This window comes from Salvelinus namaycush, chromosome 27 (genome assembly GCF_016432855.1).
Source record: "Salvelinus namaycush isolate Seneca chromosome 27, SaNama_1.0, whole genome shotgun sequence".
Lineage (NCBI taxonomy): Eukaryota > Metazoa > Chordata > Actinopteri > Salmoniformes > Salmonidae > Salvelinus > Salvelinus namaycush.
Genome location: NC_052333.1, coordinates 8334789 through 8351937, shown reverse-complemented (window position 1 = coordinate 8351937; position 17149 = coordinate 8334789). Strand labels below are relative to the sequence as shown.

The 17149-nt window shown below is 45.5% G+C and overlaps 1 protein-coding gene across 2 annotated transcripts in view; it reads left to right on the top strand.

The window, feature by feature from the left end:
• The window catches only part of LOC120022682 (ribosome biogenesis protein bop1-like), an 88000-nt gene that overhangs the window by 57583 nt on the left and 13268 nt on the right, over positions 1 to 17149 (top strand). For both annotated transcript variants that reach the window (XM_038966666.1, XM_038966665.1), the window contains exons 4-10: positions 5526 to 5680; positions 5819 to 5936; positions 7120 to 7221; positions 7854 to 8066; positions 8346 to 8507; positions 8671 to 8751; positions 9353 to 9422. In XM_038966666.1, coding sequence (XP_038822594.1) covers positions 5526 to 5680; positions 5819 to 5936; positions 7120 to 7221; positions 7854 to 8066; positions 8346 to 8507; positions 8671 to 8751; positions 9353 to 9422 — 901 coding nt within the window. The remainder of the gene's footprint in view (positions 1 to 5525; positions 5681 to 5818; positions 5937 to 7119; positions 7222 to 7853; positions 8067 to 8345; positions 8508 to 8670; positions 8752 to 9352; positions 9423 to 17149) is intronic.

Here is a 17149-nt window from a genome sequence, read left to right as displayed (position 1 = left end):
TTTAGAAAGTTGTGTGTGCATGTACGCGCACACACACACACACACACACATACATACAGTTGAAGTCAGAAGTTTACATACACCTTAGCCAAATACATTTAAACTCAGTTTTTTTATAATTCCTTACATTTAATCCTAGTAAGAATTCCCTGTCTTAGGTCAGTTAGGGTCATCACTTTATTTTAAGAATGTGAAATGTCAGAATACTAGTAGAGTGATTTATTTCAGCTTTTATTTATTTCATGACATTCCCAGTGGGTCAGAAGTTTACATACACTCAATTAGTATTTGGTAGCATTGCCTTTAAATTGTTTAATTTGGGTCAAACGTTTCGGGTAGCCTTCCACAAGCGTCCCAAAATAAGTTGGGTGAATTTTGGCCCATTCCTCCTGACAGAGCTGGTGTAACTGAGTCAGGTTTGTAGGCCTCCTTGCTCGCACACACTTTTTCAGTTCTGCCCACAAATTTTCTACAGGATTGAGGTCAGGACTTTGTGATGGCCACTCCAATACCTTGACTTTGTTGTCCTCAAGCCATTTTGCTACAACTTTGGAAGTATGCTTGGGGTCATTGTCCATTTGGAAGACCATTTGCGACCAAGCTTTAACTTCCTGACTGATGTCTTGAGATGTTGCTTCAATATATCCACATACTTTAAATTCCTCATGATGTCATCTATTTTGTGAAGTGCACCAGTCCCTCCTGCAGCAAGCACCCACACATGATGCTGCCACCCCTGTGCTTCATGGTTGGGATGGTGTTCTTTGGCTTGCAAGCCTCCCCCTTTTTCCTCCAAACATAACAATGGCCGATATGGCCAAACAGTTCTATTGTTGTTTCATCAGACTAGAGGACATTTCTCAAAAAGTACGATCTTTGTCCCCATGTGCAGTTGCAAACCGGAGTCTGGCTTTTTATGGCGGTTTTGGAGCAGTGGCTTCTTCCTTGCTGAGCGGCCTTTCAGGTTATGTCGATATAGGACTCGTTTTACTGTGGATATAGATACTTTTATACCTGTTTCCTCCAGCATCTTCAAGGTCCTTTGCTGTTGTTTTGGGATTGATTTGCACTTTTTGCATCAAAGTACGTTCATCTCTAGGAGACGGAACTCGTCTCCTTTCTGAGTGGTATGACGGCTGCGTGGTCCCATGGTGTATATACTTGCGTACTATTGTTTGTACAGATGAACGTGGTACCTTCAGGTGTTTGGAAATTACTCCCAAGGATGAACCAGACTTGTGAAGGTCTACAATTTCTTTCTGAGGTCTTGGCTGATTTCTTTTGATTTTCCCATGATGTCAAGCAAAGAGGCACTGAGTTTGAAGGTAGGCCTTGAAATACATCCACAGGTACACCTCCAATTGACTCAAATGATGTCAATTAGCCTATCAGAAGCTTCTAAAGCCATCATTTTCTGGAATTTTCCAAGCTGTTTAAAGGCACAGTCAACTTAGTGTATGTACATTTCTGACCCACTGGAATTGTGATACAGTGAATTATAAGTGAAATAATATCTGTAAACAATTGTTGGAAAAATTCCTTGTCATGCACAAAGGAGATGTCCTAATCGACTTGCCAAAACTGTAGTTTGTTAACAAGAAATTTGTGGAATGGTTGAAAAATTAGTTTTAATGACTCCAACTTAAGTGTAGGTAAACTTCCGACTTCAACTGTACATACATACACACACACATCCACACACACTGTCCAGCTGTGACAGTCAAAGTCCTCTCAGGCCCACAGCAGTGACCAGTCCAGCAGTTACTCCCATCAGCACAGTCTGACACTCAGTCCTGAAATCCCATCCTAACAGCAGCCTGCCAGGCGACAACAGGCAGCCTTTTGTAAGTGCTAAAAAAAAACATTGAGTAAAGCCAGCTAATAACCTCGGCGGTCAATATAAGAATAGTTCTTGGCGACATGATGATGTGTGTGATGGTAGAGTATGCAATCTCAATTCTTCTGTGTTTTATGTTGATTCTCGTTGCTTGTTGGCGTACTAACTCCTTGTGTCTCTTGTCAACCCCGGGATCAAATAATTTTGTTCTAAGTCTATTTAACATCTATTATTTCCAGTTGAATCATATTGGATTGTCATGTAGGCCTGCTAGTCTGTTTGCCTTTGTCCTTATAGAGTTATATCAATGTACATCCTTACCATAGTAAAACAAAATAAACGGTTGAGATTAAGAAAACAGGAGTTAACATTCTGGCAACACGTCGGAAACAATAATGCATAAATCACAAATCTAACCCATCTTGTTGAATCTCATTTGCTTCGCTAGCTTCCTCTCTCGGTGCATTGGAGGAGGTGAGAGCCCACTCTTTGGTGAAACTCGATCCCCCGGACCGAAACACTGTCTCTCTTGCCCAGAAGTCGCCTGTGTGATTCTGGAGCTCGTCAAATGGAACATTTTGTCTGTCGTTGGCCCCGTTACACTCTCTCTTTCCTCCAGTCTTCCAGGCCCCAGTGAAGCAGGGAGGCATTGGTGACAGTGACACAGGCCAGGGGGACTGGGGTTGGTTGGAGTTGACCATCGGGCTGTGTCGTGGGGGGGGGTGCTGACTGGTCCTTCTTTCATTCGCTTCTCCTCAGTTTAGTAGCTTAAAGTGGAGGGTCTGGGCCTCGTACAGTTTAGCATGTTGTGAATGGTCCACTAACTTAGTACTACAAGTTCAGGTTGTAAGTGCTAACCAGGCTACATCAATGTGAGGGATGCAGTTAGCTGAGTACATCTTTGGATGTGGATGTTCGACCGGCAGTTTTGAAAGTTATGGTTAGGCATAGAGATTGAAACTGATCTAGGGTTGGGGAGATAGACAGTGAGTATACAAAAGATTAGGAACAACTTCCTAATATTGAGAAGCTGTTGCACGTGACAAACCCAGCAGCGTTGTTGCAGTTGTAGACACACTGGATCCAGTGCACCTGACCTGTACTACCATACCCTGTTCAAAGACACTTCACTCTATAAATAGCAGACATACACAATCCTCCATGTCTCAAGGCTTAAAAATCCTTCTTTAACATGCCTCCTCCCTTTCATCTACACTGATTTGAAGTGGGTTTAACAAGTGACATCAATAAGGGATCATAGCTTTCACCTGGTCAGTCTGTCATGGAAAGAGCAGGTGTACCTAATGTTTTGTACACACAGTATATCAAATCAGTGTATTTATCATGTGCACAGGACACAGCAGGTGTAAACAGTACAGTGAAATGCTGACTTGCAAGCTCTTTCCCAACAGTGCAGTATTTAATATCAGACTGTCAGCAGGGTAAATAATGCACATTTAAAAAAACATTTGACCTTTATTTAACTAGGCAAGTCAGTTAAGAACTAATTCTTATTTACAATGACGGCCTACCCCGGCCAAACCCTAACCCGGACGATGCTGTGCCAATTGTGTGCCGCCCTATGGAACTCCCAATCACGGCCGGTTGTGATACAGCCTGGAATCGAACCAGGGTCTGTAGTGATGCCTCTAGCACTGAGATGCATCACCTTAGACCGCTGCGCCACTCGGGAGCCCATACGAAGTGCAGCAGTGTATATGGAGAATGTGTGTGCATGTTTGAGTGTGTAGTTTTGTGTGTGAGACAAGGCTAGGTGAAGGGCTAAGGTCAGGCATAGAGTTAGCGAACCACCACACGGAACCATTCTACATGTTTTGTTTTTGCAGTAGCATGTAGTTCTGTCTCCAGAGGTGGTGTGATAGCTCTCTAGAGGTCTGGACTTAGCAAGGCAGGGTGACCTTTTATAGAGGTCAAGCATTAACGACCAGCCAGTTATATTGTGTTTCCAGACAGGAAGTATCACAATAGTATTTATTCTGTTTCTGCTTCCTGACTGTCACGTTGCTATAGTCGCAACAACACAACCTTCTCAACCTCTCAAGGGTCACCTGGAGCTAGAGTTGGTGCCAATGCCCTGTGTGTGTGTGTGTGTTGTGGGGGCTTTGAGGATGGACAGTGTGTGTGTGTGGGAGGGTCTCCCCAGCTGGCTGTGAGAAAAAGCGTGCCACCTCTGCCCAATCCCTTCTAATTGGATCTGGTAGGGGTGTTTTTATTGAAATCACTCACAGGTGCAGGCTCCACTTTAAAGAGTGGCTCACTACTTCTGAGAGCTTTCAGCTGTGTGTGTGTGTGTGTGTGTGTGTGTGTGTGTGTGTGTGTGTGTGTGTGTGTGTGTGTGTGTGTGTGTGTGTGTGTGTGTGTGTGTGTGTGTGTGTGTGTGTGTGTGTGTGTGTGTGTGTGTGTGTGTGTGTGTGTGTGTGAGCGAGCGCGTGTGTGTGTGTGTAATGTGTGTCATTCCTCATACAAAGGAATCTCTATTTTCAGACTGTACTCATTTGGTTTAATAACTCCGATCGTCGTATAATGAGGTTGTGGAATGAGCTGAGGTATTTTACCTGCTGGATTTCTCACCAGGCCAGGCCCTGTACTCCACCCGCCAGGCCCTGTACTCCACCCACCAGGCCAAGCCCTGTACTCCACCCACCAGGCCAGGCCCTGTACTCCACCCACCAGGCCAAACCCTGTACTCCACCCACCAGGCCAGGCCCTGTACTCCACCCACCAGGCCAAGCCCTGTACTCCACCCACCAGGCCAAGCCCTGTACTCCACCCACCAGGCCAAGCCCTGTACTCCACCCACCAGGCCAGGCCCTGTACTCCACCCACCAGGTCAGGCCCTGTACACCACCCGCCAGGCCAGGCCCTGTACTCCACCCGCCAGGCCAGGCCCTGTACTCCACCCGCCAGGCCAGGCCCTGTACTCCACCCGCCAGGCCAGGCCCTGTACTCCACCCGCCAGGCCAGGCCCTGTACTCCACCCGCCAGGCCAGGCCCTGTACTCCACCCGCCAGGCCAGGCCCTGTACTCCACCCGCCAGGCCAGGCCCTGTACTCCACCCGCCAGGCCAGGCCCTGTACTCCACCCGCCAGGCCAGGCCCTGTACTCCACCCGCCAGGCCAGGCCCTGTACTCCACCCGCCAGGCCAGGCCCTGTACACCACCCGCCAGGCCAGGCCCTGTACACCACCCGCCAGGCCAGGCCCTGTACTCCACCCGCCAGGCCAGGCCCTGTACTCCACCCACCAGGCCAGGCCCTGTACACCACCCACCAGGCCAGGCCCTGTACTCCACCCACCAGGCCAGTCCCTGTACTCCACCCACCAGGCCAGGCCCTGTACTCCACCCACCTTACCGTCCCAGGCCTCATCCAGCCAATAGCATTCATAGATGAATGGAGGAAAAGGATGATGAGGGTGAGAGTGTTTGCAGGCCAGTCCAGCCCAGAGGGTTTATTCATGAGGGTAAAGAAAAACTCTATTCCCAGAGTACAATTATCCACACCGTATTCCACTAGGCCAGAGGGGTTCTGTGAAAAGTGATATGAAGGACTGTAACAGCCCTTGTGCAAGCTTGTCTAATGCTAAGACAAACATTTCGTCCTCAAGTGTTTTTCGACGCGGTTATTGACACGGTTCTCTCTTTCTCTGTCTCCCTCCTTTCTCTCCCAGGACATTCGTAACACGGTGGGCAACATTCCCATGGAGTGGTACCAGGACTACCCTCACATCGGCTATAACCTGGACGGGAAGAAGATCTTTAAGCCCATCAGGAACAAAGATGAACTGGATGAGTTCCTGGACAAGATGGAGAACCCAGACTACTGGTGAGATGAGGAGGAGGAGAGGATGAAGATGAGCTCTCTCTCTCTCGTATACTTCTGTGACAAAAGAGGATGTGTATACCTGTTTTCTCACCTGGCTTCTCTCTCTTTCTCCCTCCTCCCTCCCTCCTTCTCCGCCAGGCGTACGGTCCATGACAAGACGACAGCCTCAGACATCCGTCTGTCAGACGAGCAGGTGGACCTGGTGCACCGCCTTCAGAAGGGGCAGTTCGGCGACGTCAACTTCAATGAGTACGAGGTAAAGACTCGGGTCATGTTATGACTGCTCTCAAGTCTGCTCGGCACCAAGCAGACTATTCATCAGGGCCAAACGTAGCAAAACGTTTTGCAACGGCAAACGTTTCTTATTGGATAAAGTTTTTTAAGTATTCCCTTCTTGTTTCAGTTCGTCCGTCCCCTGTTTGGTGTGTAGGGAATATGACCCAGTTTTGACTTGACGTGTCGACGGCTGGTGGCTCTGTTCAATGACTGAGCAGATAATGACTACAGCATACCCGCCATTAGAGAGGGCAAACTAGACCTCAGTCCATTAACCACTTATATTCCTAACATAACCCAAACCTTGTCTGCACTCCCTGCTCTCTTCACCACTTGGAACAAGTCCGTCGAAAGCAGACATGGGTTCAAATACAATTTGAATACATTTCAGGTACTTTAGCTGTGATTGAATGAGCTTGCTTGTTGCAATGGAACCAATTCAAGTGTCCCACAATTGCACACCCCGTCCACCTGGCACTGCAGGCAGACTGGCGCAAATGCTCAGTCTGTTAAAGAATTTAAGTAGTATTTGAACCCACAATTGGAGAGGAGAGAGTTGTCCTTTACTGCAATAAGCAGGGTTTGCTGGAGAGGTTTTAATTGGGTTACACACACACACTGAATTGTGAAGGCACTGCTGTAGTGTCTGGAACCTAGATGGTGTCATGGATGTAATGCCTCAGCTCTCGCTCTATGTCTCGTGTTAATGCCAGTGGTATTACAGAAGCATATAAACTAAACCGATCACTGCAAAGCAAGTGACAGATGAGTCACTTGGTCCCGTGTGTCTGTTGGTAGAGCGTGGCACTTGCAACACCAGGGCTGTGGGTTAGATTCCCACGGGGGACCTGTACAAACATATATGAAAATGTATGCACTCACTACTGTAAGTCGCTCTGTATAAGAGCACTTGCCAAATAACTCGATGTAAAAAATAAAAATTGTCAGGAGCAAAAACAAGTGTTTCAACTTTTTCAACCAGAACTGTAAAATAAAGAAAAATCCCAGGCAGTCAGTCATGTCGTCATCAGCTGCTACCTGTCTTGAGCCTTTGGTGGTCCAATGATTCTAGTTCAGTCAATTGGGCTGTCTATTAAACTTCCCACAGCTTTTGATATATATCTCTCTCCTTTTCGCTCTCATGAACTCTGTTTTTCTTTTAGCCGTCAGTGGACTTCTTCACCAACGAGGTCATGATCCATCCGGTGACCAACAGGCCCCAGGACAAACGGAGCTTCATCCCCTCGCTCATAGAGAAGGAGAAGGTTCTCTCTCGTTCTCTCTCTCTGTGTCTCTGTCTATCTGTGCCTCCTCTCTCCCCCCCTCAATACCCCTCTGTTCTTCTCTCTCTGCTCACTCAACATCTATGTTTTATGCTGTAAATCTGTATTTATATTAACAGTAAATAGTGGGAGTAAAATGAAAATGCTCACATTACCTCCAGTTTGACTCCTAACTGCACCCACATCCCCTCATAGTTGAAGTGCAAGCAAAGGTGACATTTTGTTAAAATGGGGATTCTGAAATTGGAGGCTTACAGACATTAGAGACCCCCCCCCGCTTGCATTATAAACCATAGTTTTATTAACCCACCAATACCATTAGAGACCCCCCCGCTTGTATTATAAACCGTAGTTTTATTCACCCACCAATACCATTAGAGACCCCCCCCCCCCGCTTGCATTATAAACCATAGTTTTATTCACCCACCAATACTATTAGAGACCCCCCCGCTTGCTTTATTAACCAACCAATACCATTAGAGACCCCCCTTGTATTATAAACCATAGCTTTATTAACCAACCGATACCTTCTATAAATTTTGACATTATTATTATTTGTGGGAACACACACACTTAAGTTTCACCACTACTGTTGTCCTCTCTCTCTCTCCCAGGTTTCGAAGCTGGTCCATGCCATAAAGATGGGTTGGATCAAGCCCCGTAAGCCCAAAGAGAGCACCCCTCAGTACTACGACCTGTGGGCCAAGGAGGACCCCAACGCCATCCTGGGGCGCCACAAGATGCACGTCCCCGCACCCAAGATGAGGCTACCTGGACACGAGGAGTCCTACAACCCTCCGCCTGAATACCTGCTCACAGAGGAAGAGGTAAATAGTTCATTCATTATGCGTAATTATGAAAGTCTTGGCTGCACACACATACTTGGACAGATATTTTTTTGCAACATCATGAATTACCTCATTCTCTTAGTAATTGGCTAAAATTGTACTGTAGCAGATCAATTGGTAGCATAGAACAACTGTAGAATTTTGGTCCCGTGTTCCCTCCTTGTAACTATAGTCACAGTACACAGACCAATCATTAACCAGTATGCAAGCCAGTCGTTAGTATACTCACCCACCATTGGTTCTTTATCGCCATGTCAGAGAATGGCGTGGGAGCAGCAGGATGCAGAGGACAGGAAGCTCCCGTTCCTCCCCCAGAAACACTCCTGTCTGAGGGCCGTGCCCGCCTTCTCCCGCTTCATCCACGAGCGATTTGAACGCTGCCTCGACCTCTACCTGTGTCCCCGCCAGCGCAAGATGAGGGTGAGACTACAGACCCTGCCTGAATGTCTGGATAAATAGGACATTGATTTGAAGATGCTCATAAAGAAAAGCAGCTCATTTTGAAGGACCCATCTATGGTCCGTTCAATTGGGTGGTTCTCAACTCGTTCCTCAACTCTATTCATCTCACTTGGTCTCCACAGGTGAATGTGAATCCAGAAGATCTGATCCCCAAGCTGCCCAAACCCAAGGACCTGCAGCCCTTCCCCACCACCATGTCCCTGGTAGGTCAACCACTGGAACTGCTGGGAATATTTTATTGGAAATGTCCCTCATTGTAAGGTCCGGTATGTTGCGCAATCATGTGACATGCCTGGATTTTAACCTTTTTTGTTTAAAGCTTTTTCATCAACTTGTCCCCTTTTTTATGTCAGATGATCCAGCACCATTCTCAAAAAATTGCTTATTTGTTTGGTCTAATTGTCATTTCTGGATAAGCCTTAAAATACAGGATCATTTATTATTTCATTAGAATCCCCGTTAGCTGTTGCCAAGGCCGCAGCTACTTCCTGGGATCCAAACAGAGAAACAACATTACATCAAATAAAACATTGTGCATTATACAAATGTACATTTCTCCATTATTACATTACGCAATTACAATACTACATTACTAAGAATAGTGTGTGTGTGTCTTTTCACAGTCCTCTTTGAGATGTTCTTTAATGTTTTTTTAAATCTGATTTTACTGCTAGCTTGAGTTACCGGAGATGGAAGACTTCCATGTATTTGTTAGAAAATCTTGCTATGTCACATGGTGGGGATGATGATCCTAAATAAGTAAGTTAAGTCAGTACCAATCATAATGATGTGTCCTCTCAACAGGTGTACATTGGCCACACCAGTCTGGTGCGTTCCATCAGTGCGTCTCCCACTGGCCAATGGCTGGTCTCAGGTCAGTGTTAACTCCCTATTCATCTTTCATGTGATGTAGTAACATCTCTGACTCAGCTGCCGTTTGGCTAGCTCATCAGTTTGCCTTTTTCTTAGTCAGTAGCAAACTGTCTTGCTGGCACTCCATTTCTTTATTATGCCTGAGTCAGTAGTTAACTGACCGCTTAAATCGGCCCGAAAGTGTGAGCCATGATGTCATAATGACTGTGTGTTCCAGGCAGTGTCAGTGAGGGAGGGAGAGAGAGAGAGGGGCAGGCCATACTTACTGCCTGGCACACATCTAGAAGGATAAATCAATCACAGATAGCTTCCTAGCTGGTCTCCTTTTCCCCTCATCCATCTTAGACTTAAATAGTCTTTGTCTTTTCTAACTTCTGGCTAGCTGGCTGTTCTCCACGGTCAGTCAGAGAACAGTAGGCTAAGACTTTACTTGGGTTGTGAATGTTAGTACTATGTTGAACAGGGATCATCAACTAGATTCAGCCGTGGGAAGTGTTCCTAAATTAAAACCACTTACAGCTGATTTCCTGGTGTTTTTACAGTCTTATGTATTGTCTCTGAAAACCAGTTTGGCCCACGGGCCGCCAGTTGAGGATCCCTGATGTAGAAAGTCATCCCTAATTGTTCTCCTTTTGGTGATGAAGAGTAGCCGTTAGAAGTAGATGTAATTATACACATTGACTACAGATTCTTACCAGGAAAACAACGTACGATTCAAAGCAGTAACACTTGATAGGCATGGATGTGAACTTAATAACATGGAGGTGAGGGAAGGAGGGTCTGTAGATTGCTCACTCAGTGTTGGCTAGTTTCCCTCAGTTTAATATGTTCTGAGCCTGGGGGACAATGTCAGATATGAAGTAAGGGCCCCAGCCATATAAAATGAAGGTGGCTTTGTCTTTCCACAGTCATGAGGTATTGCTGACTGGAGATTTGAACTCTTTACTCAGCACTAGGACAAAAGCCAGTGACTAGGTAAATTATTGTAGTAACTGTACGGTATGAAAAGTTCACGACGTATTGAGAATAATATACATTTATGAAATACACTGAACAAATATATAAACGCAACAATTTCAAAGATTTTACTGAGTTACAGTTCATATAATGAAATCAGTGTGTGTGTAAAAATATATATTCACATGTGTATATATACACGTGTGTAAGTATATATATGTATGTATATATGTGTGTGTATATATATATATATATATATATATATACACATACACCACCTGCAGAACCACTCCTTTATTGGGGGTGTCTTGCTAATTGCCTATAATTTCCACCTGTTGTCTATTCCATTTGCACAACAGCATATATATGTATATATATATACACTGCTCAAAAAAATAAAGGGAACACTTAAACAACACAATGTAACTCCAAGTCAATCACACTTCTGTGAAATCAAACTGTCCACTTAGGAAGCAACACTGATTGACAATACATTTCACATGCTGTTGTGCAAATGGAATAGACAAAAGGTGGAAATTATAGGCAATTAGCAAGACACCCCCAATAAAGGAGTGGTTTTGCAGGTGGTGACCACAGACCACTTCTCAGTTCCTATGCTTCCTGCCTGATGTTTTGGTCACTTTTGAATGCTGGCGGTGCTTTCACTCTAGTGGTAGCATGAGACGGAGTCTACAACCCACACAAGTGGCTCAGGTAGTGCAGCTCATCCAGGATGGCACATCAATGCGAGCTGTGGCAAGAAGGTTTGCTGTGTCTGTCAGCGTAGTGTCCAGAGCATGGAGGCGCTACCAGGAGACAGGCCAGTACATCAGGAGACGTGGAGGAGGCCGTAGGAGGGCAACAACCCAGCAGCAGGACCGCTACCTCCGCCTTTGTGCAAGGAGGTGCACTGCCAGCGCCCTGCAAAATGACCTCCAGCAGGCCACAAATGTGCATGTGTCAGCATATGGTCTCACAAGGGGTCTGAGGATCTCATCTCGGTACCTAATGGCAGTCAGGCTACCTCTGGCGAGCACATGGAGGGCTGTGCGGCCCCACAAAGAAATGCCACCCCACACCATGACTGACCCACCGCCAAACCGGTCATGCTGGAGGATGTTGCAGGCAGCAGAACGTTCTCCACGGCGTCTCCAGACTCTGTCACGTCTGTCACATGTGCTCATGTGCTCAGTGTGAACCTGCTTTCATCTGTGAAGAGCACAGGGCGCCAGTGGCGAATTTGCCAATCTTGGTGTTCTCTGGCAAATGCCAAACGTCCTGCACGGTGTTGGGCTGTAAGCACAACCCCCACCTGTGGACGTCGGGCCCTCATACCACCCTCATGGAGTCTGTTTCTGACCGTTTGAGCAGACACATGCACATTTGTGGCCTGCTGGAGGTCATTTTGCAGGGCGCTGGCAGTGCACCTCCTTGCACAAAGGCGGAGGTAGCGGTCCTGCTGCTGGGTTGTTGCCCTCCTACGGCCTCCTCCACGTCTCCTGATGTACTGGCCTGTCTCCTGGTAGCGCCTCCATGCTCTGGACACTACGCTGACAGACACAGCAAACCTTTTTGCCACAGCTCGCATTGATGTGCCATCCTGGATGAACTGCACTACCTGAGCCACTTGTGTGGGTTGTAGACTCCGTCTCATGCTACCACTAGAGTGAGAGCACCGCCAGCATTCAAAAGTGACCAAAACATCAGCCAGGAAGCATAGGAACTGAGAAGTGGTCTGTGATCACCACCTGCAGAATCACTCCTTTTTTGGGGGTGTCTTGCTAATTGCCTATAATTTCCACCTTTTGTCTATTCCATTTGCACAACAGCATGTGAAATGTATTGTCAATCAGTGTTGCTTCCTAAGTGGACAGTTTGATTTCACAGAAGTGTGATTGACTTGGAGTTACATTGTGTTGTTTAAGTGTTCCCTTTATTTTTTTGAGCAGTGTATATATATATATATATGGATTTCACATGACTTGGAATACAGATATGCATCTGTTGGTCACAGATACCTTTTTCTTAAAAAGGTAGGGGTGTGGATCAGAAAACCAGTCAGTATCTGGTGTGACCAATACCCTCCTGCAGCGCAACACTTCTCCTTCGCGGATAAATGGCACGACAATGGGCCTCAGGATCTCGTCACGGTATCTCTGTGCATTCAAATTGCCATCAATAAAATACAATTGTGTTCGTTGTCAGCTTATGCCTGCCCATAACATAATCCCACCGCCACCATGGGGCACTCTGTTCACAACGTTGACATCAGAAAACCGCTCACCCACACAACGCCATACACGTGGTCTGTGGTTGTGAGGCCGGTTGGACGTACTGCCGAATTCTCTAAAATGACGGAGGCGGCTTATGGTAGAGAAATTAACATTAAATTCTCTGGCAACAGCTCTGGTAGACATTCCTGCTGTCAGCATTCCAATTGCATGCTCCTTCAACTTGAGACATCTGTGGCATTGTTGTGTGACAAAACGGCACATTTTAGAGTGGCCTTTTATTGTCCCCATCACAAGGTGCAGCTGTGTAATGATCATGATGTTTAATCAGCTTCTTGATATGCCACACCTGTCAGGTGAATGGATTATCTTGACAAAGGAGAAATGCTCACTAACAGGGATGTAAGCAAATGTGTGCTGAGAGAAATAAGCTTTTTGTGCATATGAAACCCTTTACATGTTGTTTAAGAACTTTATTCCCTGGCCTTACTCTTCTATGACAGCCATGGAAATCTCTATTCCCCAAGCCATAGTCATACTGTAGGGATGTTTTACTGTATGGTATGTAGTTTAATATCAGCACTGAATAGACTGGTCAGTCGCCTACAGGGACGACTGCAAAATGGTGGCAATAACACCTGTTTTGATTACATTTCCGTTCACACTAGTACCAGGCCCTCCAAGTGAAGGAAGGAGTGAGAGAGGGGTGACGTGGGCTAGTCAGAGAAAGACGGGAGAGAGAAGTGAAGAAGGAAGGATAGAGTGAGTGAGCGAGGCTGCCTGGCAGCAATTTAGTGGCAATATCTGTTAAGCCGTCCATAATAAAGGATTCATAAAGGCCCATATGCAAAACCACTACAGTCAGCGCCACTCTTTTGTATTGCTGTAAAATATATTAAACCAGTCGTAAAACCCTCTTTCCCACAGTAAAAATGGCAGTTGACAACCTCCCAGGAATTGCAGCTCCCCCCTTCAATTTGTTTTCCTATTGTGTGAGGGTTGACAGATAATTCATTCCATATCAGTGTGTGGTGCTTTTTAATGATGGCTGTTTCTTTGACCCACCCTGTCTCCAAATAGGGGACTGTCTGGGGTAGTGCTAGCTAGCGCAGGGGGCTAACGCCAACCCCACCACACCAAGCCCGTACTCACTGCTCACTAACTCAACCACGATAAAGTTGGAAAATATTATTACGAAGAAGCTACCAAGGCCAACAGCAGTAAAAACACAGTCAGACAATGTCCCCATGTAAAAAAAATAATAATAAAAAAAAAAAAACGAACAAAAAAACACTTGTAACAGGAAACCAAAGTAATGCTGTGAAATCATTTGTCGGTTGTGTCATACATTCTTCTGGAGACGTCCAAAACTGTAAAACATGACGATGACCTACCCCACACCCAGCATGCCCTCTCTTCTTCAGGACTGGAGTGACTTTTATACACTTTATAAGTATGCCATTTTTTTAAATGCTAAGAGGCATTCCAAACCTCTTACAACCGGTATAGTCTGAGTCCCAAGTGGAATCCTCTTCCCTATATAGTGTACTACATTTTACCAGGGCCCATAGGTACAACCACAGGGCTTTGGTCAAAAGTAGTGCACTGTGTAGGGTAGTGTTTCCCAACACTGGTCCTTGAGTACCCTCAACAGTACACATTTTTATTGTAACCCTGGACAAGCACACTTGATTGAACTTGTCAACTAATTATCAAGCCTTCAGTGAGTTGAATGGGGTGTGTTTGTCAAGGGGTACAACGAAACTGTGCAGTGTTGGGGGTACTGGAGGACCAGGGTTGGGAAACACTGATGGAGGGAATAGAGTGTTATGAGACACAGACGTGGGACATTGTACTGATCATCCTGGGTTGGACTCGGGCTTGACTCTGTGTACTGTATATTCACACCCTCACTCCCAGCAGTAAACAAACTGGGGTTCTGGTGTTCCCGGCTCAACATTCCATACTAATGATGTGGCCACAATGGGTAACTTGGTGCGGTGGCAGCTCCTCCAGCTCCAGCCCTGCGGGTGGCGTTCCCTCTGAACTCTGGATAGGGCTGAACACGCAACCTTCAACCCTTCCCTGGTGGTTATGACCGGGAAGGACGGAATGCCTTCCTCCACACGCTGGTCGGGTTGGGATTAGAATGTCACTGGCTTTTTATGGAACTACAGAATCCTATGTATGGAACAGGTTTGTCTCATAGAAATGTAGCCTGCCTTTTACTAACCACATCTGGTTGGGCCAGAGCTGGCCCCTCACATTTTGTTTTGAAGGACCTGTGACATCATAGACACTAAGGCTAGGTTAACTCCCCTAGCTAGTCCCCTTCTCTCTGTCTCTCTCCTTCTCCTATCCACAACATCAAACCCAGCTGAATATAGCTAGTCATTCTTGTAAAAGAACACACAAGTGTTGCTTTGGAACACAACTGCAAATTATCTGGGCTGGTTGTGGACATGTGAGTGGTCCGTCCCAGGCGGGCAGCCCAGGGACAGAGGCCACAACAGGAAGAACACAGCCCTGAGAACCAGAGGGAAATAACACCCACCAGTGGCACCACTACCAAGATGGTACCATAACTAACTGATTGTCATGTTTTTGTGAGTTAGTTGACTGTTTCTGTGAGGGTCCTTGTCAGAGAGTGGACAAAACATTAAGAACACTTGCTCTTTCTATGACACAGACTGACCACGTGAATGCTATGATCCCTTATGTCACTTGATAAATCCACTCAAATCAGTGTAGATGAAGGGGAGGAGAGAGGTTAATAAAATATTTTTATGCCTTGAGACATGAAGGGTGAATGGGCAGGGCAAATGTATTTAAGTGCCTTTGAATGGGTTATGGTAGTAGGTGCCAGGCGAACCGGTTTGTGTCAAGAACTGCAACGCTGCTGGGTTTTTCATGTCTATCAAGAATGGTCCACCACCCAAAGGACATCCAGCCAACTTGACACAACTTTGGTCAACATGGGCCACATCCCTGTCAAATGCTTGACACCTTGTAGAGTCCCATTCCTCAACGAATTGAGGCTATTCTGAGGGCAAAAGTGTATGTATATTGACATAAGCTGTTTTGTGAAGGTTTAAATCCTAAGCAACCTGCCTACACATGGTTGGAAGTACAATATACCAACATAGCTACTGTGGGTCAAAGCTGTGTCCTTGAAAACTTTTCGTAGCACATGGGTGGTGCTCATGTAAAATGTCCTTTATTTTTCAGCTTCAGACCAATGCCTACTTCTCACTTAAAAGTTAGTTTTCTGTTTTTAATGTCCATGGTTTTTACATTGAAAGGTGATGATACCAGGGATTTGTCTGCCATATAAACCATTGGGCTGGTTTATATGGCAGCCTACGTTGTTATGGAAAAACGCTAAGTGTAAACTTAAGACAAAAAAACAAATAAAAGTATGTAGAAAAGATAATGGACCTATATATTGTTTTATAAGATCCGCCAAAATTAAACCTAAACAATCAGAGGAATTAAATTCAAAAAACAATTTATTTAACCGTATTGATTTTTACGTTTGAGCAAAAGAACACCGCATTAGCCATGGAAAAATGCATAGAATTGCGGCTACGTGGTAGAATGTGTAGAATTTTAGGAAATGTACTATAAAACTGAAAAAATGGCTTTAAAAAAAATATGGGTGGCCTCTAAAATGTTTGAAAAAGTTCTGCTGCACCCACTGCCACGCCCACCACCTAAGGCCCTTTTTGATCCAGAAAAAAACTGGATTATACAACAAATGGCAAAAGAAATAATGTAGTTATTTGTATTTATTTCATATTAACTACTGATTTTACAAAGGTAAGCAAAATAATTAAATAATGTAAGCAATCAGTAAACTGATGACAAAGCGAAAACAGATTTTAGCTAATTTATTAAAAAACAAGAAAAATACCTTATTTACATAAGTATTCAGACCCTTTGCTATGAGACTCGACATTGAGCTCAGGTGCATCCTATTTCCAGTGATCATCCTTGATGTTTCTACAACTTGATTGAAGTCCACCTGTGGTAAATTCAATTGATTGGACATGATTTGGAAAGGCACACACCTGTCTATAAAGATCCCTCAGTTGACAGTGCATGTCAGAGCAAAAACCAAGCCATGAGGTCGAAGGAATTGTCCGTAGAGCTCCGAGACAGGATTGTGTCAAGGCACAGATCTGGGGAAAGATACCAAGCCCACAGTGGCCTCCATCATTCTTAAATGTAAGAAGTTTGGAATCACCAAGACTCTTCTTAGAGCTGGCCAAACTGAGCAATCGGGGGAGAAGAGCCTTGGTCAGAGAGGTGACCAAGAACCCGATGGTCACTCTGACAGAGCTCTAGAGTTCCTCTGTGTAGATGGGAGAACCTTCCAGAAGGACAAGAATCTCTGTAGCACTTCACCGATCAGGCCTTTATGGTGGAGTGGCCAGACGGAAGCCACTCCTCAGTAAAAGGCACATGACAGCACACTATGAGTTTGCCAAAAGGCACCTAAAGAGTCTCAGACCATGAGAAACAAGATTCTCTGGTCTGA